General features: G+C 43.5%; 1 protein-coding gene across 1 annotated transcript; it reads left to right on the top strand.

The window, feature by feature from the left end:
* Positions 1-534: 534 nt before the first annotated feature.
* On the top strand, positions 535-26,133 carry bcl2l1 (BCL2 like 1). The gene is made up of 3 exons (XM_067591317.1): positions 535-691; positions 4,098-4,860; positions 25,111-26,133. Exons 2-3 carry the CDS (start codon positions 4,306-4,308, stop codon positions 25,252-25,254), a joined length of 699 nt encoding a protein of 232 aa, XP_067447418.1. The 5' UTR covers positions 535-691; positions 4,098-4,305; the 3' UTR covers positions 25,255-26,133.

A 26,133-nucleotide genomic window follows, 5' to 3' on the forward strand; every position in this document is an offset into this window, starting at 1 on the left:
TTTCAAGCCTTTTTCTAATTTTTGCTTTAGGCCTACTTCTTGTGGATTTCTGTATTTTACCACCTCGAGCCTAAAAGTGATTCAAATAAAACAAAATAAGCTCTTTCTAGAGCTGCAACTCGATTCCTCGATTAGTCGATCGACAGAAGATTAATCAACTAGATGATTGAATAATCTTTTTAGAGCTGGTTTCAGTCTGTCAGGTGTGATGATTTGTTGCTTTTCTTTGTGGAACATGTTGATAAACTGAATATCTTTGGGGTTTTGGACTGTCAGGCAAAACCAGACATTTGAAGATGTAACCTCGGACTGTGGGGAACTTAAACGGATATTTTTCACTATTCTCTGACATTTTATGGACAAAACGTTCACCACATGAATCAAGACAATAATCCGTAATTTAACTGGACAATGTAACATGTGAGGAGGGGTCCCCGATGGACTTTATGTTTTATTTTCAGGTTGGGGGCCGCTGCTGTGTGTGTGTGTGTGTGTGTGTGTGTGTGTGAAGTGAACAGTGAACAGTTTACGTAGAAAACGTAGCTGTGGGCGGATCGGATGTAGCCAGTAGTCGTTGCGTGATCTACGTCGGCGTTTTAGCCTGACAGGCTAGCAATGACTGCTGGATTTATCCCTGCCGTGCCGTGGATTGTGAACCACCAGACATGATTTTATGGAGACCACCCTGCAAGTAAGAGTCTCTGGTGATCGTGTGAATGTAATTGTGATGCCTGCGCTCGTAGCCTTTTAGTGAAACGAGGTGAGAGAGAGGGAGAAACAGAGAGGGAGGCTTTTCCTCTCAATCCAGAGAGGAAGGAGCTCGACAGATTTGGAAGAACGCTTAACCATAAATATGTTTCCTGCGAGCTTTTTCCTATCAAATATCATTCTGTTCGATCCGAAGAAACACTCGTAACCTGCATCAGATGGTTTCTCCACTATAAATACGCCTTTGTTGCTTCACAGTCTGCGAATATGCGACTACAACACGCCTCAATGACAGTGACAGCCATATTCAGCAGCCAGCCACAGTAACGTGAATGCAGGCGGAGGGAGAGCTGCTGTGTCTGTAATGCTTTGTAATGATGATTACTAAGTGTGGTGAAGTCTGTTCAGAGGGTGGTGTCGCTGAGGCATTTTTATGTGTTGAGGTTAAAGGTCTTATTATCCCTGACAGGAGAAGGGCTTGTGCTGCCTTCAGGCTCTTTAAACTTGTCCGTCCCTTAGCAAACGACTAGTAGGAGAGGTGTGCTTCTGATTAGAAATACCAAGATATCTAATGTGGATGTGGAATGAAAGCAGGGATCATTTGAACACCAGTGACAGGCTTCATAAAAAAGAGGAGTGCATCGGGCGTGTTATTAACATCTCACGTCATGCAGTACTCAAGATATGCCCTGTGACAGATTAAATGTGAACAAAGAGTGAAAATACAGACATACATCTCGCACCAGTTTTGTACACATAATTTGCCAAATGAAGTCTCCTTACACGGGTTGTTTGCGTGCTGTAGTGTAGCACAGGAAACAGTATCATTTTTGTCTCAGTTTATGTAGAATTTGATCGTAGGGGTGTTTTACATGAGGAGTCTCGATATGCTCCAAGAACATCTCTGAAGGCGTCGTGTTACGTAATAGAGGGCTGGGCATGCACGGGGTGGAGGGACGGGGGGGGTCGGATTATACGTGCAAACACACAAACACAAGCACACACACACACGTACACTGCTGTACACAGAGTGGATGTCTTACATTCTTGGATTTTGACAGTTTATTGTACCGACAGACTGACTGACTGACTGACAGCTTCGGGATATTTTGACGGAGGGAAACGGTGAACAAAGCGAGGATTATACTCCATGTGATTTTATTCAGTATTGCTGGTAAGACGCTGATTTCAGTCTTCATATACTCTAAATTGGAATTCAGATTACAATGTGAGTGAATGTTTACATCGGTTTCCATCGGTACGCAGATCGAGCTCACACACCAGCAGCCTACAGAGACAGTGTCGCTTTATCTGTTAGTTACAGTCCAGATTCCACCCTGGTAAACACCGATGCAGCCTCCGGTTCGCTTTATATGAGTTAATATTTGAGCGATTGTTGTGTAGAAATGAGGCGTTCAGGTGCTACTTTTTTGCTCCGGGAGCAGTGTGGTGTTTACATCAGTGCTGCTTGGTTTGTAAAACACGAGCCACGTGCTGGTTGCTGGGGACCATGTGGCCATTGTAAACACTGCTGCCTTGTGGGTCTTTTTTAGCTACTATACGAGTCTGTTTCTGCGTCTTTAACCGCGAAATATAGTGAAATAGTCTCGTGAAGATATGTGTTTAAGAAGTTGTGGGCTCGATTTTAAACTACAGCTTGTTTGGCCAGCAGCCAGGTTTGACTGTAGTGGGCTTCCATTGTGCTGTTAGGAGGAGTAGTCATGTATTATGTAATGTCACCTGTGCTACTATTTGCATGGAGCTCCCCTTCCATCCGCCTCACACACTTATTATTAGGTTCAACCAGTTATCAGCTTAAATGTCAGTATTGTTACGGGAAAGGTCAGGTTCACTTTGGATCACCAGTAGGTCATACTCCTCCCACATGGTTTTGTGTGACTGGTGCAGTTAATGGGATGGTGACAGCCGAAGATGAGGGATGGTCTTTGTCAGACTGACTGGTTCTTTCACATTATCTTCAGGAGTTTACCGGCCACAGGATACTGACATGAATCTTTAATGAAGTAAATGTTTAGTGTAGATCATAATATTAATATCAAGCTGTTGTCTGAAGGTAACATTAGTGCATCTTCTATTCATAATAATCACTGGGAACAACAGCAGAATATTTTAGATAGTGTCAGCAGGCAGATGGCAGAGTAGAACTACTAATTAATCCATGTTTCTCAGAATAACTTTTCTTCAGAGCCATTTGTCAACATGGAAATTATTTGATTGGTCAAAAAAATAGTGAAAAATGCCTCCAGCATCCCAAGGAGATGTGTTGAAATTGCTTTATTTACAGTCCTAAACTCAAAAGATCGATTAAGAACGATTCATCAGTTATCAAACTGATATGAATGTATTTGTAGATATTGTAGATTTAATGTGTTTTTTTTTACCATGATACCTCTTCTGTTGTTTTCTCCTGTTATTGTTATCCTTTTTATCTCTTAACGGCTGTAATTTGAGAATGATTTTGTATCCATATATTTCTTGTTACTTATAACACATCCACAGATGAACGCTGTTTAACACATATGAACCTGCGTTTGACCCCGTTTGATTACAGTCTGCGATGATGCTTTCCTCCACATCACTGCTGAACCACAGAATTACATAAGATATTGTTATTTGCTAATAGATCATCTGACTTTGAGTTCGTTCCAAGACTTCATTCTATTGAGTGAGATGGAATTCAACAATATCGTGGTCATTCAGTGGCGGCTGAATGAGACTGAAGTGTCAAATAGTTGAGAGGAAAAGCAGAACTAATATCTATACATAGTAATCTTAGAATAATGAAACCCAATGCTGAGAAGTGTCAGACCAGTGTTCAACCCAGGATGTGAGAAATGATGTGAAGCCTTAAGTATGAAGTGAGTCACCGCATTCAGGCCAACCTCCAACACTGATAATGAGATAATAACTTGTTGGATTTTGTAAAATATCAAAGTTAAGTCAGTTTTGTATGAGATTCAAGGCCATGCGTTAGTGTGAGTGAAGGTAAGAGGTCACTGATCAGGACATGGTGGTTGTCTGTGTGGACCTTTAAGCCAGACTGTCTCTCTGATCTCCTCTCACCTAAACCTCACCTTCCTCACACCTCCTCCTCTCTGTCTCTCTCACTGTTTCTCATCCTCTCTATGTCTCACACACACACACACACGCTCGCTCCACTATTGTCTCATTAATATCCTCGCCATCTGCTCCATATGTAAGAGCCCAATTAGAGAGATGCACTTTGACCCTACCTGTCCAAATTTAATTTGAAAATCTGCAGCCATCCCCACACACTTCCCCTTCCTCTCTCTCTCTCACACACACACACACATATCGTGTGCTATAGGCTCTCCAGACTTTGACCTTTCATTGTTGTCTCTCTACAGGGCCTGAGCTGATTTGTCAGCCTTGTATAGGTCTGGTTTTTACCCCCCAAGTGTCCTCTGGATATCAGCTGACGATGGTGGTCTGAAGAGAGGGGACGCGGGGAGAAAGCCTGGCACAGTGTGTGTTCACTCTAACACAACAAGGCTCAACCGAGAGAGAGAGCAGAGACGGACCGGAGCAAAGAGAAGAAGCTGATTTGAATTCAAAATGTCTCAAAACAGAGAACTGGTGGTTTTCTACATTAACTATAAACTCTCCCAGAAAAACTATCCTCTCAACCACATGGGACTCATAGAGCCTCCCAACAGGACTGATGGGGGGGAGGCGGGGTCGGGTGAGGAGCAGCGGGTAGCGACGCACGCCAACGGGACTTTTAACGGCACGAGTCCCGGGACCCCTCCAGCGTCCCCGCTGCGAGAACAACGGTTGCCTTCAACGACGAGCCTTGACGCGGTGAAAGAGGCCCTGAGGGACTCAGCCAACGAGTTCGAGCTGCGGTACGCCCGCGCCTTCAGCGATCTCCACAACCAGCTGCACATCACGCCGGCCACCGCCTACCAAAGCTTCGAGAACGTGATGGACGAGGTGTTCCGGGACGGCGTCAACTGGGGGCGCGTCGTAGGGCTTTTTGCGTTCGGCGGGGCGCTGTGCGTGGAGTGCGTGGAGAAGGAGATGAGTCCGCTCGTGGGCAGGATCATAGAGTGGATGACGGTTTACCTGGACAACCACATTCAGCCTTGGATCCAGAGCCAAGGAGGATGGGTAAGTCTCTCACACACACACACACACACAGAAACACGCAAAGAAAAGTGTGTTGGAGTGCTTTCAGTGTGATGCTGTTTCCTCGTGTAGCCCCTTTCATACAAGCACCTTTAATTACTGGGTTCAGTTAGATGAGTGAAGTAAGCTGAGGTCACCTGGATGGTACATTTCTATGTGGACACTTGAGGATAGATGCAACACTAGAGAACAGCAGCCAGTGTCAGAAAATAAGGATAAATTCTGGAATATGATATGGATGCAAAGCTTTTTGTTGATGTGATGGCGTCTCTGGTGCAGATGTGCTGGTGCAGATGTGGACCAGTGATATCTTGCTTTTATCATGTGCCTGTGAGTCAGCTTCTATCTTGACCTGACCTCCAGAGACTCTCTGTCACTGGTGATGAGGTGATTTAATAACTCCATCATATACATGTTGTGACTGGATAAGCCAGCATGCCAACAGTTCCGTATCAACCTCTGCTAGATTGTGTCCTGGCACAGCCAGGGGAGGGACAAAAGACTTAAGATTAGATAAAACAGAGCAGACATAGATAAAGGCAGCACACACCTATAGTGTAAAAAAAACAAACAAAAAGCGTCTGAGCTGAAAAACAGTAAAAGCAGAATGTTTGTGTGGTCAGCAGCTGGTTCAGCTGTTCTCTAATTGATCAGCAGCGTGGAGCTCAATGAGCTGAATCGAACAGGGAGCTTAACAGGCTACATCAGGGCTTTGCAGCCCGCCCGCCTGCCTGGGGATCGAAGTTCTCTCATCACAGGGCGGGATGAAGTCCAGGGCTTTTACAGATAGCCCTTTGTTTTGCTCCGGTCAGTTGATTGGCTCTGTGCTTTGCTTTTTTTTTTTTTTCTTCCACTATCTGTCCTCTCTTCTGTTATGTTCTTCACCAAGGCTGCTGCCTGCAGATGAAAGCCCTGTGTTCTCTGGGGTGAGCTCAAAGTGGGCCATCCTGGTACTGACAGTCCCAGTCTGTGTGTGTGTGTGTGTGTGTGTGTGTGTGTGTGTGTGTGTGTGTGTGTGTGTGTGTGTGTGTGTGTGTGAGTGAGTGTGCTTCCAGGACAGTTAATGTCAGTTCTCTTCCTTTGTGCAGGCAATTTGATGGTATGAAGGAGAGCGGGAGTGAAGGGATGGGAGGGGCTGTTTGTGTTCACTCCAGCTCTGTATAAGGCCAGGTCAAAGGTCAATCCTATGGAAACTGGCACCCCAATGGCTGAAAAGCACACCTAGAGGGAAATCCCACTGGGTAGACTGTGGTGTTGCTGTTGCTAGATTTCATTTATGTCACCTGTAGACAGGAGACAGGACATGAGATGTGACAGTAAAGACATTTTGATGTTTAGTAGCAGCATCTGCTCAGGCTACTGTCTCATAAATACCTGATCTCTGAAGCGGATGTTTTTGGTTCTTGCACATGTTCTAGGGGAGATGAGATGAGATTAAAATAATGAATTATAATGAATCAATTTGTCCTGATACTGCTGTTTTTGAAGTGTTGATCACAAACTGGAGGCACATTCACAGTGAAGACACATCATTTCTCATCCTGCCCACAAATACATATTTTTACCATCAGTGTCATTAGAACAGCGTCATCAACACATCCGTCATGTGGTTGATCTCCATGATCTCATATAGTCAAAATAACCAAGGCAACTACACACACACACACACACACACATTTTACACACTTGTACCAGACTAAGTTAGCTTAACAAGTTGGACTGATAGCAGCAGTCAACACAGCTTAGCTGCTGGCGGTTAGCAGTTTGCATGTCAGGGTAACCTGGACTTGGAGAAGTGAATGACTTCATCTGAATTGTTGAATGGATCAGCGTGCATAGATGTTGCACTAGTACGGTTTCACTTCTCCTGCCTGACAGATCGCATTGTCTCGAGCACATGATGCCACTTCCTCCCTCTCTGTGTATAATTCAGTTTTCTGCTATTTTGGATCCAGTTTCCTGCTGCTGGACACACAGCAGCGGCTCGATATGCGTCTCATGTTGGTTATTCACATCTCGATGCACACACCTGCCGCAGGGGTAGTCCCGAGCTGCGGCGGCAGACTGAAATAGACGATGCAGTAGGTGTCTTATCATGGCTTACCATCACTCTGTTGCTTTCCCCCTTTATGTCACAATATCACCCTGCCTCACTTTCTCTCTTTTGTGGTCTGTCTGTTCAAAGTCAACCTACACTTTTCCCTGAGATGCACCAATGTCTCCGAGAGTAAACCCACATGAGACTCTGTTTTTCTTTTACTTCTTTTTCTCTCTTTCTTCCTTCCTTCCCTCCCCCGGCGCCTCCTCCCAGGAATGAAGCTCAGAGCCGTTGGCAGATGTGGGAACCTGGGTGTAGCTGTGAGGCAGGTGTGCCTTTTAGTGTTAGCTGATGAAATATTAGGTCAAGGTCACTTTCTCAAGTTAGTCAAAAAAAGTGTCAACATCACCAGAGTAGAACACAGAGATTTCAGCTCTGGGGGTTTTTCCCAGATGTTGGGAATTTACAAAGTTTGTGGCACAATCTGACACTTTCGAAGTGACTATAAAACAGAATCACATCCCAAAACGAAGGTCTGATGCTTCTGCACACGATCCTTCCATCCTCATCCTCATTTCTTAAGCAAAATGCCAGTAAAATTCAAATTCTCAGCTGTGAGGATTTGATGCTTTTCTTTGTTTTATATTGTAGTAAAACGATGAAACGATGGGTACATCATCATCATCATCATCATCATCATCATCATCGTACATCTCCTTGAGCTCTGTGAAATCATAGTCAACATTTTTCAAAATGTTCTGACATTTTCACTATTTCTCACAGACAAAACATTTTATTTATTAATCTGCCAATTATTTCCTCAATCAGTAAATAATGAAAATTATTATTAGTCACAGTTCTATCCATCAGTCTGCGTCTCTGGTTAGAGTTATTTACATCTACACAGAATTAGAAAGAAAATAGAAAGGGATATTTCAGGGTTTTTTCAGGGTTTATATGTCAAAGAATCATAGAGAAAATGACTCATACTCCTACTAATCTGAGTAAAATGATAAAGCCGTTCAATAAATGTGTGTACAGAGCAGTTTTAAGCAGAGCTCATGCTACTGAAAACCTGTTATCCCCTGTAACCTCTCACACCTGCTCAGCCTGGTGAACTGGTGAAACAGTTGACAACAGTGACAGTCAAATACTGAAAGGTGTTTTTTTTTGCACAGCGCAGCAAACCCTCGCCGTCATAAAAACTGATAACGTCTCAGCTTAAATGATCCCTCTGGAGCTTATTTCAGAGGCTGCAGGATGCTGAGATATCTGTTAGTAGCTCGGGTTAGAAGATAAATACGCTCAGCCGGGTTCTCCCTCCGCGGCCTGAGCTTTCTAAAAAAGAAGCGCTCATATATCGTCAGATAATAAACCCTCCTCGGCAGACAGCGGAGGTAGAGACGCTGCCATCCACCTAATAATAAGGCTGTTTCCAGCAGAGCGGGCGATGGCAGTGATTACTCAGTGGAGATTGAGCCGCCTGAAGGTGGGGGTACGGGGTTATTACCAATTATAGATGAATAATATCTCAACCTGCTACTGGGGGAAACAATGTTTTTTTCCCCCCTGACAGACTAATAAAGGCTAAACTCATTTAGAAGAAGCACCGCTGCCACGGTCTGGGGAAGCTTGGATGAGGATTTCAGGAGAGAAACAAAGGAAAAAAAACAGAGACCATTAGCCCAGTTGCTCTGCTTCGTGCTGTCAACGGTCTCTGTGAGGTCAGAGGAAAGTTAACTACAAGAAAAATGTCCTGAAGCATCCGAGATCGCCTTGTTTTCTTTTTTTAATCACCTCTGTTACTTCTGCACTTAAAGAACAAGTCTGCTGACATCCCATATTTTTCTTATTATCATTAAATCCTATTAAAAGCCTGATATATCTTATTCCTCTGTACTCACTAAAGCACCAAATGTGGATCATTCCGCCACTGAAAATAGTCCCCAATAAACTCTCTCTTTCCTCCTGTTTAAGTCACATTTAGTAAAAACTACAGTGGCCAGCTGTGGGGTCGAGAGACACAGACAGGTTGGGGAACTTGGAAAGTATTGAGAGATGGACTAAGGTGGTGTAGAATAGTGAAAAGGTAACATAAAGGTGTTTTATAAAGGGCGTGTCGGGGGGGCTGGCTGTGTTGTAAAGTGAGTAAGACTCTGAGGCTGTAATTAAAGGCCTACGGAGGACAGACCATTGACTTGTTTTGACAAGGGAAACACCTGAGCTTCCTTTGTGCCATTCTCCTTGGCTGACTTATGTTCTCTCTCTCTATCTCTCTCTCTCTCTCCCCTCCTCCTCTCTATCTCTCTCTCTCTCTCTGTAATTAACATGCACATAGGATAGGCAGTTAGATCCACAGAGTCGTCTGTCAGACTGCCCTACCAGAGACGAGGAGGAAATCTCACCCCTGGGACCTATCCAGTCCGCCTCCATCTCTCTCTCTCTCTGTCTCTCTCTCTCTCTCTACCCTTCATCTTCTATACATGTCTCCTCTAGACGCTCTCCTCCCCGGCCACCGATCGATTTTTTGTCCCTTATTTTTATAGCTCTCTTCCTCCTCCCTCCCTCCTGCTCTATTCATCATTCTCCTTTTATTTCCACCCTTCCTCCCCTTCTCCCTTTCATCCCTTTTTCCCTCCACGTCTACATCCATCCATCTCCTTCCCAGACTCTATTTGCTGAACGTATTACACAGCAGACATGCTACCACACGCCTCGTGGATGTGGCCGTTAACCCCGCGTACCCGTGCTTCTCTCCTGTTTGTTTACTGAAGGCGCAGGCACACACATCGGCCGTGACATCGTCATCATCGCTATCGATTCCCTCTGACTTGATCCCCGCTCCCTCCCTCCCCTCCCCACCGCACCCCCATCCCTGCAGATGTCCCTTCATCTTTTCCCTTCATCCCTCTCTTCCTCCCTCCTTATCAGCCTCCATCCTCCTCCTCCTCCTCCTCCTCTTCCCTTTATCACTAACAGCGTACATGTGGCTAATTAACAGAGGTGGTGGGTTGTTTTTTTTTGTAGTTTTCCTTGTTTTGTTTTAAGGTGGCTGTTTTGCTCATCCAGCAAAGTTCCATGAAGTGATAAAACATGTGGCACGGGTTGTTGTTGTTGTTGTTGTCGTCGTCGTCCCATATGTTAAGGTTTTATTGTATGGTGGCGTGCTGCAGAGGGGAGGGGGCGGCACCACCAAGTCAGACTGGTCATGTGACTATCTCAGACAAAGAACCTGTGGCCACACACACACACACACACACACAGAGGAATTTGCTTTACTGGCTTTTTAGTTGTGCCCACAGGTGTGTCGTTGCTTCACAGACAGAACTGTCGCTGATCTAAAAGCCACTCAGTCACTGTCTCATTCTTTAACTGACAAATAAAATCCACACACACACACACACACACACACACGCACAATGCTCCCCCAAACCCTCTCTGCATCGGATCAATGGCGGCCACTTTTGTTGGAGCGCCATCAATAAGTGCCTCTGTGAGGTGGGCGGTTCCATGCCGATTGATCTCTGAATGTTTTCATGTGAATGTGGTTGTTCAAGCGAGGATGGCTCTCTATTGTTTTTTATGCACGCATCCGTTTAAGCTCATGCATTTGTTTGTCATTATCTGTGAGATGTGACGCGTGTACGTATATGTTTGTGCTTAATGGCGTGTGTCAGATTAACAGCTTGCTAGCTAACAGATTGTGTGATTCGGTGGCCTCCGGCTCCATGACGAGAATATCAGGGTTGCGTGTTTGTTTTTTTTTAGGTGTGTGTGTTTGTTGTGTTCATGCCTAGAGGTACACATGTGTCCGACGTGTTTGCACAGAGACTCTTGTTTGCCTTCAAGGAGACGGACCGGGCCAAAGCATTCTCATACGGTTGCAGGAGGTGGATACATGCTCATGTTTGAGGGAAGTTGGGCTCTATCGTTCCCGCCGGGTCAGCTGGTCTGCTTTTTACTCTGTTTAAGACAAACTGATGTAAAGGCCAATAGAACAAACAAGACTCAGGAATTCTTTAGGCTTTAGACAACAACTCCCCTGTGTGGCTGAGTGTGTATGTTTACAGCTTCTGTCAAATCATTAGCTGGTCATGTGACAAGACAAGACCTGTAGCCCTGGAGCATCACACACACACACGCACACACACGCTAGAGCCCAACCGATGTATCAGTCAGCTGATATTATTGGCCGATATTGGCCAATCACAGATATATCGTATATATTGTCCAATATGGCCGATATATTTTTAAAGTTATACAGGCAGCATTTTATGTGTATTTGATCCTTTTTCTTCATTCAAGTGTAACATATATGTACACGAATTTTTATTTCTAGTTATTTATAATGATTCAATTCCCAGTGAAGTTCACATCTTTGTCACAAGTGTTGGTGACCACATGTGATGGATCATTAACATGTACATGTTCTGTATATATAAGATTATCAGCTGATATATCATCAACATCGGACACAAAAATCCAGTATGCACACACACACATACACACACACACACACACACACACACACACACACACACACACACACACACACATTGAGGCATTAACACAGTCTGTAATGACTATTAGACAGCATCTGAGTCTCTATGTGTGTCTTCTCTTTCATTTAGAAACACACACACACACACACAGCAGCTAGATGTGTGTATGTTTCATAGCCAGATGCTGTTTATGTATACAGGCCAGATATCCAGCTGTGTTATAGATGAGTGTGTCTATAGTGCCAGCACGCTGCAGACTGGTAGTGCACCATTACGTGGAGGAGGGACGACAGGACAGAGGTGAACGCAGACGGCCGAGACGGTGGACAGAGAGACTAGTGACTCAGCTAGATGTGTGTGTGCAGCATGTAGGTCAATAGTTTCCACTGCATGTATGGTGCGGTTTGGTTGCATGTTGAGCAGCTGTATGTTTGCGGTGTAAAGACATCGCGTTCGTGTGCTGCTCCACTTCTCGGAGGCTTAGCGGTGAAATCAGGTCACAAGCGAGTCTTCCCCCCCTCCTCCTTTCATCTTCCTCTCCATTCTCTCCTCTCCCTCTGTCTGCTTCTCTCCAGCCCACATCCTTACCCATTCTCTTGCGACACATTTAAAAAAAAAAAAAAAAAAAATTCTCCCCACCTTCTGTCTTAACGCAGCCGAGCACAAACCCCGAGCATCTGCCTGCACCTCTCTCCCTCCTCTCTGATTGCATTTCATCCCTCTCCATCCTTCTCAACACATCTGTCTCTCTCCTCTCTCTGTCTCTCTCTCTCTCTCTCTGCTCATATCTGTGATCAGATTATGAGGCATATCATGGGATTAGTGAGTCTCATGGCATGTATTAAAACGGGAGAGCTGAGGGATGGATGGAGAGCGTTGATGAGTATTTCATGGTAATGCTGCACCAGATCTCATACAGCACAAGGACTAAATGATGATAAAGAGCACAGAGGCCATCATCGTTATATTCATCACAGGCTTGTTTGAATGGCCGAAGGGGTAAAGCAATAAAGACGATAGATATCCTCAGCTGCTCTGCAATAACAGAGGGGGGGGGGGGTTGTGCGTGGGATATAGCTAGATATTCATCTCCTAAATCACTTTCTTTCATGTCGTCGGAGTCAGGAAAACGTACGGTAAAGCGATGGAAGCAGGGTTTCAAGGAAAACTTCCCTACAGATGGAGAGCGAGAGGAACCCTGCTCGCTCCTCTTGAGTTTCACCCCAGTTTCAGTTTCCAGTCATTTTCGTCAGCCCCCCCCCCCCCCCCCCCCGCAGCCTGCTTCACCCTCGCTCTTTTGTTCTACTTTTCTCTCATTTTTCTTTCATTTTACTTATTCTGTCTCTCTGAATCCTCTCTTTCGAGTTTCTCTTCCAGACAGATGGCAGGTCTCGGGGTCATGGTGAGGTGTCTGGGTGGGGTGATGGCCTACAGGGCGGAGGGTTATCCACCCAGTTCTCTGTCTTTACACATTCAGAAGCATGTGTTCTCTGCCAGACACACACTTCTGAGTGCTTGGACTTCCTGGTGTGTGTATATATATATATGTATATGTATATGTGTGTGTGTGTGTGTGTGCTGACAGAATGGGGTTTTGTGGAGAGACAGCCCCCAGAGTGGGGCAGGGAACAGATTGGAGTCTGAGCCTCCATGTCCTGACTCATTAATCTCCTCTTTAATTCATGGCCTCACCGCCGGCTCAACACTTCCACACACACACACGCACACACACACACACACACACACACACACACACAGTTACAGAGGCAGCTCCAAGGTCCAAAAGAAGACCAAAGAGTCCACCTTCAGACACATCGACGTTGGCACGAACACCAGCGAGTGTCACCACTGAGGGGAAGTTTAATGATTCATTTTGCTAATTTTTCTCTGCTTGGAAATGATCCATCACACTTCAAAACAGTTCTGTTGCCCCCACACTTCCACCCCCCCCTTTAACACCAGCATGGATCTCATGCTTTGGGTGGTGGTGATGTAGCCAAGGACTGGGAAATAGCTTAATTACTGATTAGCAACAAAGTGTTCCTGGTGCTGATTGGAACAGTTTTCAGAAGTCCTGCTTTCCGGCTGAACTCCAGTTTTCCATAAAGGTCACAAAAATGAAGATCACACCACTCTCTCTGTAAAACTCTACTTGACCCTGAACTTATTTCAAAGCCAGTGACAGCCTGTCAGCTCGTCATTTCAAATGTTTTATTATTCCTAGCAGTAGAGGGGAACCACATCCAGCACAAAGAAGCCTATTTATTCAAGCGTAAGATATAAAATAGCTACATAGAAGAACTTCAGCTATATGAAACATGCACATTTTAAGCAACACGATTCAAACGGTCGCCCTCTTCTTCAGCCATCAGCAATTCTAATATGTATTTTCCATATTTTCCTCGCACAGTGGCTGCGTTTTCATCTTTTCCAGCACCCTTGTCACCAGCTGAAGTAATCTGTGAACTACCACAGTCGCTCATAAAAGGGCATCAGATAAACGCCTGAGCTGTAAGATCGAACCGTGAAGTCGTCCGTCCACTCAGCACTCAGCTCCACCTTAATTCCATCCTGTCCCGCTCATATGGGATCTCTGGTAGCTGGCCTGTGTCCCTTTACTGCTGAAAATGCCATGGTGGTTGTGATAAGGATGAAAAGGATGGAAAAAAAAGAGGGAGGAAGGCCTTGAGGAGGAGCAGGAAGTGGAGATGGACCTCGTGGAGACGATGAGGACATTGATAAGGAGGAACAGGCAATCGCATTGTTGCATTTTTTTTTTTTTTAACTAGACACAGATTCGATGCTACAAGGATCAAAACCAGGCCATCATGCAAGTTTTGAAGCTGTGGTAAGACTGACGTTAGTATTGGATAAATGAGGAGGCTCATTCATTGAAAGCAGAGGGCTACAAAACATCCACACATTTTTAGATTTTTTTTTGCACATTTATAAGAAAACACTGGAATCTCTTTATTCAGTACTTTGCAGATGAACTTACAGCTTCAGGTCTTTTTGGGTAAGACTCTACACTCATATGAACATATTAGATTTCTCCTATTCGTCCTGGCAGATCTTCTCCAGCTCAGTCTGATTGGATGAGGAGCGTCTGTGAACTACCGTCCTCACATCCCTCCGCAGAGGTTCAAACATTCAGAAAGTCAAATCTACTGTAGCGCTGTCTTGGCTGTATGATTCTGGTCAGGCTGAAAGGTGGAGTTACCTTCACCCCAGTCTGAGGTTGTGTACACTCATGGAGAAAGGTTTCTTTAAGGATCTTCTACATATTCCTTCATTCTGACTAGAAGCAGCGCCAGGAGCACGATGCTGCCACCAGCAGGATTCACTGGAGGGAGTTCAGGTTACATTTCCTTCTCATCATACTCTTGGACCGCCTGTTTGACAAACTCCAGGCCTGCTGTCATATACCTGTTTATTCAGGAATAACTTCCGCTCGTCCCTACGGCAGGTTCTTCCATCTCTGCAGAGGAGTTCTGGCCCTCGTGGATCCAAACTTTTTCTATTTCATAGTAGAAGAAATGGTTTTACACACTTGTTCAGATCTTTGCCTCAAGACAATTTGAATTCCTTTGGCTTGGTTTTTGATCTGACAAGCGCTTGTCTTTTTAAAGAGAATCTGCCACAGGTGGACTCAAAGCATGATGTTTAAAGGAATCAATCATTAATCAAAGCAGCGAACAGGATGCACCTGACCTCAGATTGTGTCTGGATACTGATGTGAACGATATTCATTCTCTAGAAAGGTCATTCATGCTGTCATTAATGTTGTATTTCACATCTCAGATCCAGTCTGTCATCCAGCTTGAGGCAGGTTTTTACTGTGTGGTAATGAGTATTTCTTCAGGCCGTTTATCTGCATCTTAGAAGTGAATCTACAGTTTCCCTTGATGTTGCTGAGTCACTGTGATCTGATGATCTGCACATGGTCTGTTTAGAGGAGTGTAAGGCAGAGGTAATCACGCACACACACACACACACGCACACACGCACACACAACATCCAGTGTTCTTGGAACTTCATACTTGCTTCTTTGCTTTAGTGACATCATCTCATTTCACCAGCCAGAACATCATGTTGTCACCTCCCCGTGTTGCTCCGTAAACAGTATTTCATCAGTCACACGGATGCAACAGCCAGTTGACTCAATAAACAAAAACACAGCGTGTTCCACGTTGCGCTCGGGGCCCAGGGACACCACAGTGTGTGTGTGTGTGTGTGTGTGTGTGCGTGCACATCAGCCATGCGGCGTTCGTGTGTACACATCCCAAGTGTTGCAACTTACAGGAAGTGTTGCTCAGCTGCAGCCAGTTTACATTTTTAAGTGTACTAAGAACCAGCGTCTTCTCCTTGTGACTCTCAGAGACTCTCAGACTCCAGGTCACTAGCTGGTGAACTCCTGAACTGTGATCTTGCTTTTTCTTTTCCTAATGTGCTCAGAACAAGGCTAGCATTGTCTCATCTGTCTTGTTTAGGGTGTCTTTTTTGGAATTTTTTGTAAATTAATCATCCAAAAAAAATCCTGACTGGCTGGTGGTTGAACAGAGCATCCTTCAGTGCTTGTCTTCCACTTTTTTATGATGCAACTAACAATTACTGTCATTATCCATTCATCTGGAGGCTAGGGGTGTGCCATATTGTTCACCATAATATCAGTATCATTTTTATTATGATCAAAAAAACTCATATCATGATAATGGCAATATTCTGACTTGTTGATCTGATGACGTCATACCATTACACACAACAACAACAACAACGGTACCGGCTCCACGCTGGAGGAGTTAGTTCCAAAAAGAGGAGCAACTTCAGTGGTGTGGAAGTGGTTTGGTTACAAAAGATCAGATGTACAACAAACCATAATGTGTAAGAAGAAGAAGACTGGAACAACCCAATCAAAAGGAGGCAAAACAACTATACAAATATCATTATCGCAGAAATATCCTGAAATATGGTGATATTATTTGAGGGCCCTACTGGAGATCATTGTCTTGATCAATGGATTCATTGATTGGTTTATTAAATATCAGAGAGAAAAAAAGTCTTTGTGGACGTCATCACATGTGGTTTAGTCCAACCATCAGTCCAAAACCCCAAATTATTCAGTTTACAGCTTGACCAATACAATTTATTTTCTAAAAAAAATGTTAAATGATTAGTTGATTATCAAAACAGTTGTGGGGATTTTGATCCATTGTGAGTCAGACGATGTTTGCTACATTTTAGGGGTTTTTTTAAAGTCAGTTTTTGTCCGTACAAGGAAACAGACTACAGTACATTATAAACACAGCCGTCATTTCCTGCTACTTAGGATTTCCTTAGATTTTGCCCTCAAAGAAAACCGGACAACTTAATCTCTCCCTTTCCTTACCTTCTTTTTTGTCGGGACATTGACTGATTATGTGGATGTGACCTTAGTTATGACTCAGCACACTCGCACTGAATAGATATTCAGATATGGCCTTCATAACTCAGGCATGGGGAATTCAAAAAATGTTCAGGGTGCAGTTTGGAGATGTGTCAGAACACTGAAACAGTTTCACATGTAGGGTTTGGTATCGAACGGGTTCCGAATTGAAACCAAAATGGATTGTTGACGTGACATGACATTTTCACTGTCACACAAGATAAAAATGAATATAATTAGTATTGTCATCATTAACCTATGGTGTGACTGTCTCAAGCAAGTAAATTACAACTTTTATAAATTAAAAAGAAAAGCATAAGAATGATGATAAATACCTCAGGCATCATTTTACAATGTCTGTTTTTAGTAAATGGAAATCAATTTTTCATCCACATGTTTCTAAAAGCACAGGAACTTGATACATGTTGTCACTGAACAACCATGTCCTCCGATGTGACACCACATCCTGATTTTAAATCAGGCAATTCCACAGACAGCTTTTTTTAGTTGAAGGATCCCATTCAGGGTCATGTTCCTGACGCTCCCTATGAAGCATGGATGTATAAAGAGAACCGGATACAGTGAGGCGAGGCCCTGTTCATTCTTATGAAAGTTGCTCAATGGCGCATGGAGCCAAAAAAAGCCACTTCCTGCTGTAACAAATTACCCGGATGAAAACATAGTGAGCACGCTCTATGGGCCCAATGCGCCCAATACGTCCATAGAGCGTGCTCACTAGTGACTTCTGCCAGCCAAGACCGCTAACTTCCGATTTAGCCCTTCGGCTGACTTGAATAGGGATAAAACAATTTAAGGATGCACAATATTGGATTTTTTGTTTGATATGGTGGTGATGTCGACACCGATATATGTACACGCTTTTGTTTTCCAACTGGCTGAGGAGACTATTACACGTACAATGGTGTAATAGTCGTGATTGTACTAAGTATGATGAAGAAAGACAATATGAAGGAAGAACATCGGAAGACTGGCAGGTTAATGAACCTGCCAAGTGGGTGGAGCAGTAGAGTTTTCTTTGAGTTTATTCATGGCTGGGATTTCATCTCTGGTCCACACTCTGCAGCAGAAGGTGACGGTAATGAAGCTAATGCGCTGGTTGCCAACTGCTGTTAAGAACCAAAAAGAAGAAAAGTTTTTTCAAACAGAGTGGTACATCCTGTCAGCCAAGGTATTTCCTATCTATGCAGCTGAACACAGCAGCTCCTCTTGTAGTTCATCTTGACAAAAGGCAGCGGTTGCAAGCATTTTTGATTTAAAGACTAAATAATTACCTTTGCGAGATGAATGTGAAGTATGTTGTGAACTTTCTACTGCGTCACTCAGAGACGTTTAGTGGAGCGGAGCAGCAAAGTCCAGCAGTAACAAACGAGACACACTGAAGCATAAAACAACCTAAACCAACTCTGAGGTGAAGAAAATAACTGGGTGCTCAGTCTGTTTCACCTCAAACATCCTGCATCCGCTCAGTGTCTTGGACAGCAATGGCTTCCACCAGAGCTAACGGTGCAGAGAGCAGAGAGGCTGCTCTCCAACTGCTGGAGACATGACGTTAATAACACAGCGGAGCAGTCTGCCTCCCCCTCAGTCTGTAAGATGCTTTCAAATGAATTATTTTATTAATTAATGCAGGTAACTTTTTTTTTTAAATAAAAAGGCTGCAGACCATTTATCTTATCTGCCAATTATGTTTCATTTTATATTTGGTTTTGCACACAGTAAGAATCAAGAATCAGCTTTGACTTGATAATACCATACTGAATGGAACTGGACACCAAGAATCAGAATTGAATCGTGAGATTCCCAAAGATTCACACCCCTAACAGATGATGTGTTTGTGGAATCAAGAAGCAGAATCAGATATTTTTAAAAGGCTAAAAACTTCCCACATCTCTCCGTCCCATCATAGAAAAATACTGCCATCATTGAATGATTTCTTTATCTCTCTCTCATGATTCATGGCTCCCCACATGACCTACAGATCCAACAACCTCATGTGCTCATTTGTTCCTTCTCTCTGGATGAGACTGGTTCAAAGCTGGTTGATCTAGATTGTTTTTGTCAACTCATTGCTATTCAGAGGGAGTGTTACACACACACACACTCTCACTCAAAGAGGCTTACGTGTGAGAGTGCATGTGTGTCCGGGGTGAAGAGCCTTTGTCAGCTTTCTAACAGAGTGCAGAACTTTCCTGAAGCCTCTGGATTCTCCTCTGCATGTGAATGGGGACATCGATGGTTCTCTTCAGCGCTGTTTCGTCACAGCAACGGTCGCTGCATCTTTCAGGCAGTTTCCAGCATCTGCATGTGGCCAGTGTGGCCTGAATGTCATGTGCTCTGCGGGTTGCTAGTAAGCAGTCTTTGTCTGTTGAAAGGAAGCTGTCTGGATCAGATGTTGCAGCATCTTCACACAGACACAGAGACAGAAACCCGTCCAATGACAGAAATATCAGAGCTGAGTATTCTTGTTAGCAATATTGGTGTTTTTTAAGACTAAATAAACTAAATTATTTATTTAACAAAACATATTAATCTTTACAGTTTCAGTTTGATACACTCTGTTGTTACTGTGTGCTCACATCAACCAGCTTTACCAGCAGCAGCGAGGATTTCTTCTCTCAGGCACCGTACAGACTGTCCCATCTTATTTATCAGCCTGTCATATCAGTTGATGGGATGTAAGAACCCTGAGAGGAAGACTTTCTAGGACTACTTTCTAGTGAAACAAAATAAAATAATTTGTAGTTGATCTCCTTTAAAAGACACTAGAAGTACACAGAAATCACAGATAAGACAGTGGAGGATGGATACAACATATATCATATCAGGTCGCTGTTGTCATTTTTTGTTATATTACCTTTTATTATGGAAAGCAAAGCATGATAACCAACCTCCACACTTACTGATATGATATTCTTATTTGAGAGTTTAAAAAATCACTTGACTTGTCTAACTGACACTACTGTAAGTTTCTATCAGCCTCAGATAAACTTTGGAAGACATTTTTACACAGAGTGAAGACTGGATTTTTGTCCTCTTCACCTACATGAGAAGCATGTTAGGAATGTTCAGTATGAAGAGGAGGAATGATTACGCCAAGCCAAAGCTATTTCCATGCGCATATGGACACCTGACTGTTGTTGACTATTCTGCAATTGCTGGCTACATCAGCTGACGTATATGGAGATACAATATATTATGATAAGCAAATATCGGCCGCGAGGCTTCAGATTGCTTCTGTCACAATGATGCAACAAATCTTCATAACAAACCAGCTAATGTTTGGCTTTTTTTGTCTAATACATGATGTAAATGTATCAATAAGGAGATCAGTTAAGGAGATTTTGCTCACACATCCTGATATTGGATTGTCACATCCAGTCTGACATCATGATTACACAAACAATTGCTCATTTTAACACAATGTCCTTTTTCAAAGTGTCCCTAATTTATTGAATTTCAATCTGTCTTCTGTTCCTTTTTTGCTGAAAAGGATGTGAGATGTTAATCAATGATAGGTGTGTGTGTGTGTGTGTGCGTGCGACGTGGTCAGGGGGTTCCACCATCAGGGGATTTGAGTGTTGCAGCTTGTTATGGTGCAACACCAGCGCAACCAACGAGTCAGAGCTGATGAATGGGAAACTCCTGCTAATGATGGTTACAATGCTCTCCTCTCTCCACATGTAGCATCGGGCCATTTATCAGCCACAGAGATGCTCAAGCCCAGACACACTCGCGCACACATCACACACGCTAATCAGCTGCTTTTCCGGTAGCCATGGCAACCAACTGCAGAATCTCCTTTCCCCGTGCCCCTTCGCTATTTCTCTTTCCAACCTTTGGCTTTCATGAGCTAATCCGTCCCTCGTCCTTTTCTTTCTTCTCTCCCCGGCTAACGAAGAAAGAGAAAGTTTAAGACGTAGAAAAGCGGGAAAAAGAACAGAGACGAGGCCTGAAAGAGCTCTCCGGGCCGCTGCCGACTACCTGATTTCCTCTGGGAACAGAGCAGATATAAAGAAATAAAGGCGTGACCGTGTGAAAGGGAAAAGGCAAGGTGGAAGGTAGATAAAGAATGGGTTTACCTGCCAGGTGGGACTAAAGGAGATTGAGTGTATCAAAACCACCTGTGCTGCTTTGACATGCAGATACTGAACTGACTGGTAACGCCGGTAAAGAAATAAAGCGAAGGCCCCCTCAGGCATTCCCAAGTGAAGAAGTTAATTTATGAGCAGATAGCATGGAGGTAATGAAACGGAGAAGTGATTCTTTTTTTTATTATTTTGAATTATGTGTACAAATGCTCAAAAAAAATGAAGCGCGAGTGGAACTGGAAAGCTGCAGGCAGCGTTGAGTGATTTGTGTTTGTGTGAGACATCTCATTTGAATCTGAAAATATATTTAAAAAAAAAAAAAAAGCTGGCTCTGGAAATAGATATCAAAGCTAAAGATCATCCCTACCATTGGATTTAGCATGTTAGCATGTGTAGCCTTTAAGCACATCACGTGCATGGTAAACAAGGCAGTGTCAGGAACAGTCTGGATACAACATGAACATGAACAGGTAGTGTGAAGAGAAACAAACACATGGAATCAATACTACATAGATATGTCCCTTTGGAAACTAATATCACATGTCCTCTCTAGGACGTTAATGTATGCGATGTCTGATTGATCTTATTCCTCTGAGCTGCAGAGCTGTTGCACTGGGTGACATGTACCTTCATTAAGATGAACATGGGCACTGTAGTTTATTTGAAATCAATCCCACACACACACACACACTCCTCTAAACTGCTTCTGGAAATATTCTCTAGAGCACCATATGTGTGTTCATCCACAGCTGAAAATAGTCCCCAGTAAATTCATTTTTTACTCCTGTTTGAGTAATGTTTGCTAAAAATGTTCAAGTGCTAGAGACAGACTGGTCAAAGAGAAAGGAGATTGTTTGTTTTTTTTTTGGATTTTTTATGTGACCTGTTGACAATAACAAAAACATAGATAATCACCAGCTTGATCCTTAAAGCCATTATGTATCCTTTGGTCTATGTGGACTGTTTTAGCCCTGCTAGCATGAGAGATGTATCCTCTAACAGACACATTTGTTGTGGATTCTGGTAGAGATTGTTCATGCTTTGTTCAGATATTATTAAGAAGAGTCTTGGTCTTGCATACAGGAAGTGTAGACATTAAAGCATAGGTTTAAAGTTTTTTGCCAAAATGCATTTAAAAGTCGATGTTCAGCTTATATGAGGCTTCATCAGTCTGAGTTAGTCATATCAAGTGGATATCTGACACATTTCCAGTCTTTTTAGCATCAAAGTCCCTCTTTGTGTTTCCCTGTTTAGCTGCAGTAGAAGTATTTTAACAAAAAGAGGAACTGTAGGAAGACTGTGGATTTTTTCCCACATCACTAACATTTGAAGTGCATTATGAAGGTATCCTCTAATGTTTAGTATGAACATGAAAATGATTATAGCAAGAAAAACCTGTTTCAGTGCTCTATTGGCAAACTGACAGGCCTGAAGAATTGTGAACTCGTCCTTAAACTTTTCAGCTAAAGTGTAATTAAGCAAAACTACAGCATCTCCTTAAGCGTCTGTTGATAAATGATCATTAAAGCAGCTATATAATTCTTATTTAATAAGCAGAATCTTAGCTGTGAACACTAGAGCGTCTCTTCTTGGCTGTTACATCTATCATGAATATATAATATAAGCATCCACATAACATTCCACTGCTTTTGAAAGAGCTTTCCTTTGCATCCCTCGGCACTCAATCACCACATAATCAATATGCCTTGCTTGATGAGGAACGACATGAACGATAACATGTCCTTACTTGTCCTTTTGTACAGATGTCAGTCATCATCACAAGGTGCTGTAATGTCATCTACACCCACATTCCTCACATTGTTTGCAGGAAGGGATAGGCGGTGGTCAACTCGCCCCTTTTGTCAGGCCGCAGTAAAACACTGACTCAGATTACATGATGTACAGTGCAGCGTAATAAAACTATCTCATTATTAACTTTAATACCATTTATCAATCCCCCTGTGGCTAGTTTCAACTGCTTAATGCAGCTCCGTCATCACTGCGCTTCAAAGCAGCAGATATTTCAACCCAGCCTCTTGTTATATACAGACTCTGATCTGTTTTGTCTCACTTTGAGTTCTGTGTATCAGTCCATGTTTCCAACTATGTCATAAGTTACTGGGATGGTTCATTTTGGTCGGATGTTTCTTTCTGTTCATGTGCTGTATCAAGGCCTTCAGGAAGTCAAGGCGAGGTCGAAGGCAAACATTTACTCTTTCTTGGCAGCTTCCTCACGTGCTGTCGGTTAAAAAAGAGTCTTTGATTCCTCAGAGTCAGAGCGAGGCCTCGCTGGAGCAGGACAGAGAGTCAGAGAGTAAGATCACACTGTCCCGGTGAGTAACAGATGAGGAATGATGTGGGTTGAAGGCAAAATTCTCGCCTTGAGTGAACCTTGTATAAGAGGCTTTTCAAAGTTACATATTTACAGATTCCTCAGGCCCTTTTCATTGACTAGGAAATGACACACAAGTGTAACAGCCCCTCACAAATGTTTGCTCTCTTCGGCAAGTATTTTACAGTAGAAGCATGTGTGTTTATTTAGAGCTAAACCATGAATGAAAAGAGCTACTGTGAGACGGGGGCTTGGCCCTCTCAGAGGCCTCAAACTGCCTTTCACATCCACAGAACTGAAACTACTTAACGCTGTCAACAAAATGTTTGCTGTAAACAAATAAATGAGCTGTAATGTATGTTAATATCAAATGGAAAGCCTAGTTATGACCTTTATGGACTCCTAACAGCTTCTACACCTCTGGAGCTCCAGTAAATATTGGCTGAGACAGGAGTTATTTCCCAAGTTCAGACTAAAACCCAACTTACTGTAGATTACTGGAGTCGCTCTATTAGATCCAATATTGGATACAGATTTGATTACAACTAAATAAATACATTTTAAACTGTACAGTAAATCATCCATTAAAGAAATCCAAGTCTGATGGATGAGTGGACCATAGTGTTAACTTATTGACTCTTTCTCCACTTTATCTCTTCATATGTGTACACTGGATTCACTGGATTAAAGTCAAGACTCTGTTGACTGAGTTGATTGAACGCTGTTCTGGACTCAAAAGTGTCAGGGTTGGTCAGCTCAGAGTTCAAGCTCAGTTCAGATTTTGATAAACCTGCTTCCCGGAACAGACCCCCAGCTTCCAATAACTCCTTTTATACTCCTACGATCGTATCCTCTACTTAATTACTGTTTCTAGCAACAGCCCAACCTCTCCCTCCCTGTTTGCATTCTTTCTGTGATTCAGTGGTTACTTTCACTTTCTTCCTGTCTGTCCCCTTCATCAACAGAGTTTCCAGTAACAGCCCCCCCCCCTCCTGGCTTACAGATCATGTTTACAGAGTTAAAGCTTTGACAGTTTTGAGCATCATCATCATGACTCAGTGGGCCATGTCCATCTCAGCTGATCTGTTGTTGTATTTGAGATTTGAGTGTGCTGGCGCCTCCTTGTGGTGCAAGCACACAACACTGTGTGCTGTTGGTGGCTTTCCCTGTAGCTCATTTCCAGGAAATGATTTCAGTGGGCGGCTACGCAGGCTTTGCAATCTGAGGACAACAGTGGGAAAGAATGTCAGCAGCAACAGGAATCTGCTGCAGAACTGGTGGGATGCTGACAAGGGCAGGGGAGGGGAGGGGAGGGGAGGGGAGGGGAGGGAGGAGAGGGGTTTGTTGGAAATTTTTTTTAAAGTGAGATGTGCCGTGACAGGGTTCTAACACTGGCTTTAATGATGTGGATTTTTCCTTTAATCAATCAGATCTTGTTGTTACTGTGCACAGCGTGGATGCAGGTGGCTTTTGGGGTTTTTTGTGGTCATGATGTCACCTTACCTGTATGATTGCTGTGGTGGATGGAAATTTCCACATGTGACCGTGTGGGCTCTGACAGTCATACGGATACCCAGCTGTGGGTGGCAAAGCAGCAGTCTGCTTGTTTGAGGCCTCGAGACCTTTACAGAAGGGAATCTACCTGACTCTCTTTTTGTTCTATTTTTTTTATTTTTTTTATTTTGTTTTGTTTTGTTTTTTGAATGGGGAATTTTGGGAAGTGAACATTCATGTGGGTTTTCTCAGATTTGAATACATCTCACATAGTCAGCAAAAAGCGCCTTCGGTGTTTAACCTTTCCTTTTCCCTTTTCTTTTTTTTCTCTCCAGGAGCGCTTTGCTGAAATCTTCGGGCAGGACGCGGCGGCAGAGAGCAGGCGGTCTCAGGAGAGTTTCAAGAAGTGGCTGCTGGCGGGGATGACCCTGGTGACCGGGGTGGTGGTGGGGTCGCTCATCGCCCAGAAACGCCTGTGAGGGGAGATAACGAGACAACCCTCCTCACACTCTGCACCCTGGCCCCTCTCCACCTGCCTCCTTCACTGCCCTCAACATACACACAACCACGGAAATTAAAATGAAGGTCCTGTTTGTCTCGTCGGAACTGCTGATGATGTTTACTATTTTTTTTTCTTCCCGTTCACGCATCCTACAAAGGACTGAGAATCCTCACGAGTTGAACTTTTGGGAAAATGACAGAGAAGAGGAGGAGTATTCATGTGTTCACCTTGTTCACGCCTGATAAAAAATGCGAGACAACCATTTGTTCCTTTTACTCCTTTCTCCACTGGTTCCTGTATCATTTTTCGTTCTGTATGTATATATTAGTTTTAACAAATTTCTTTTCCCATTTTCCTCCTCAAAAGAGGTTAAAACTGATGCTGGTCTTACGATTTACCCCAAACCCGTCTGATATAATGAGTCAAGTGTGTTGCGGGGCCTGGGCTGTTCTACATGTCTTGTCTTGAAGTTTGTTTTGTTGCCAGGCTCTTGGTCCCACAGTCAGCTCCACAATAGCTTTGTATGTGCCATATGAAAGCAGGGGAGGATGTAGCACCTGCCCCTCGACAGCTTTGGTAGTTCCCACTTCCTGCCAGCCACTCTGGAAATCAACACTTACAGTATAACATCATGCTGCATTACTCTATACACTGATTGTTTTGTCTCGCCTGTCCTTCATGTTATTGGTTTTGTATGAAAGGTGAATTAAGAACATGTTTTAGCTAACGAATCATGGGAGTCTTAAACTAAAAACCCAATGGGAAACTAAACCCTCTGCTTGTTTGTTGTTGCTTGATTGTTTTTTGCATTTGGTTTTGGATTTCTGAACCATTAAAACCCCACTGCTCCCGCTGA

The sequence above is a fragment of the Thunnus thynnus genome, chromosome 6, assembly GCF_963924715.1.
Source record: "Thunnus thynnus chromosome 6, fThuThy2.1, whole genome shotgun sequence".
Classification (NCBI taxonomy): Eukaryota; Metazoa; Chordata; class Actinopteri; order Scombriformes; family Scombridae; genus Thunnus; species Thunnus thynnus.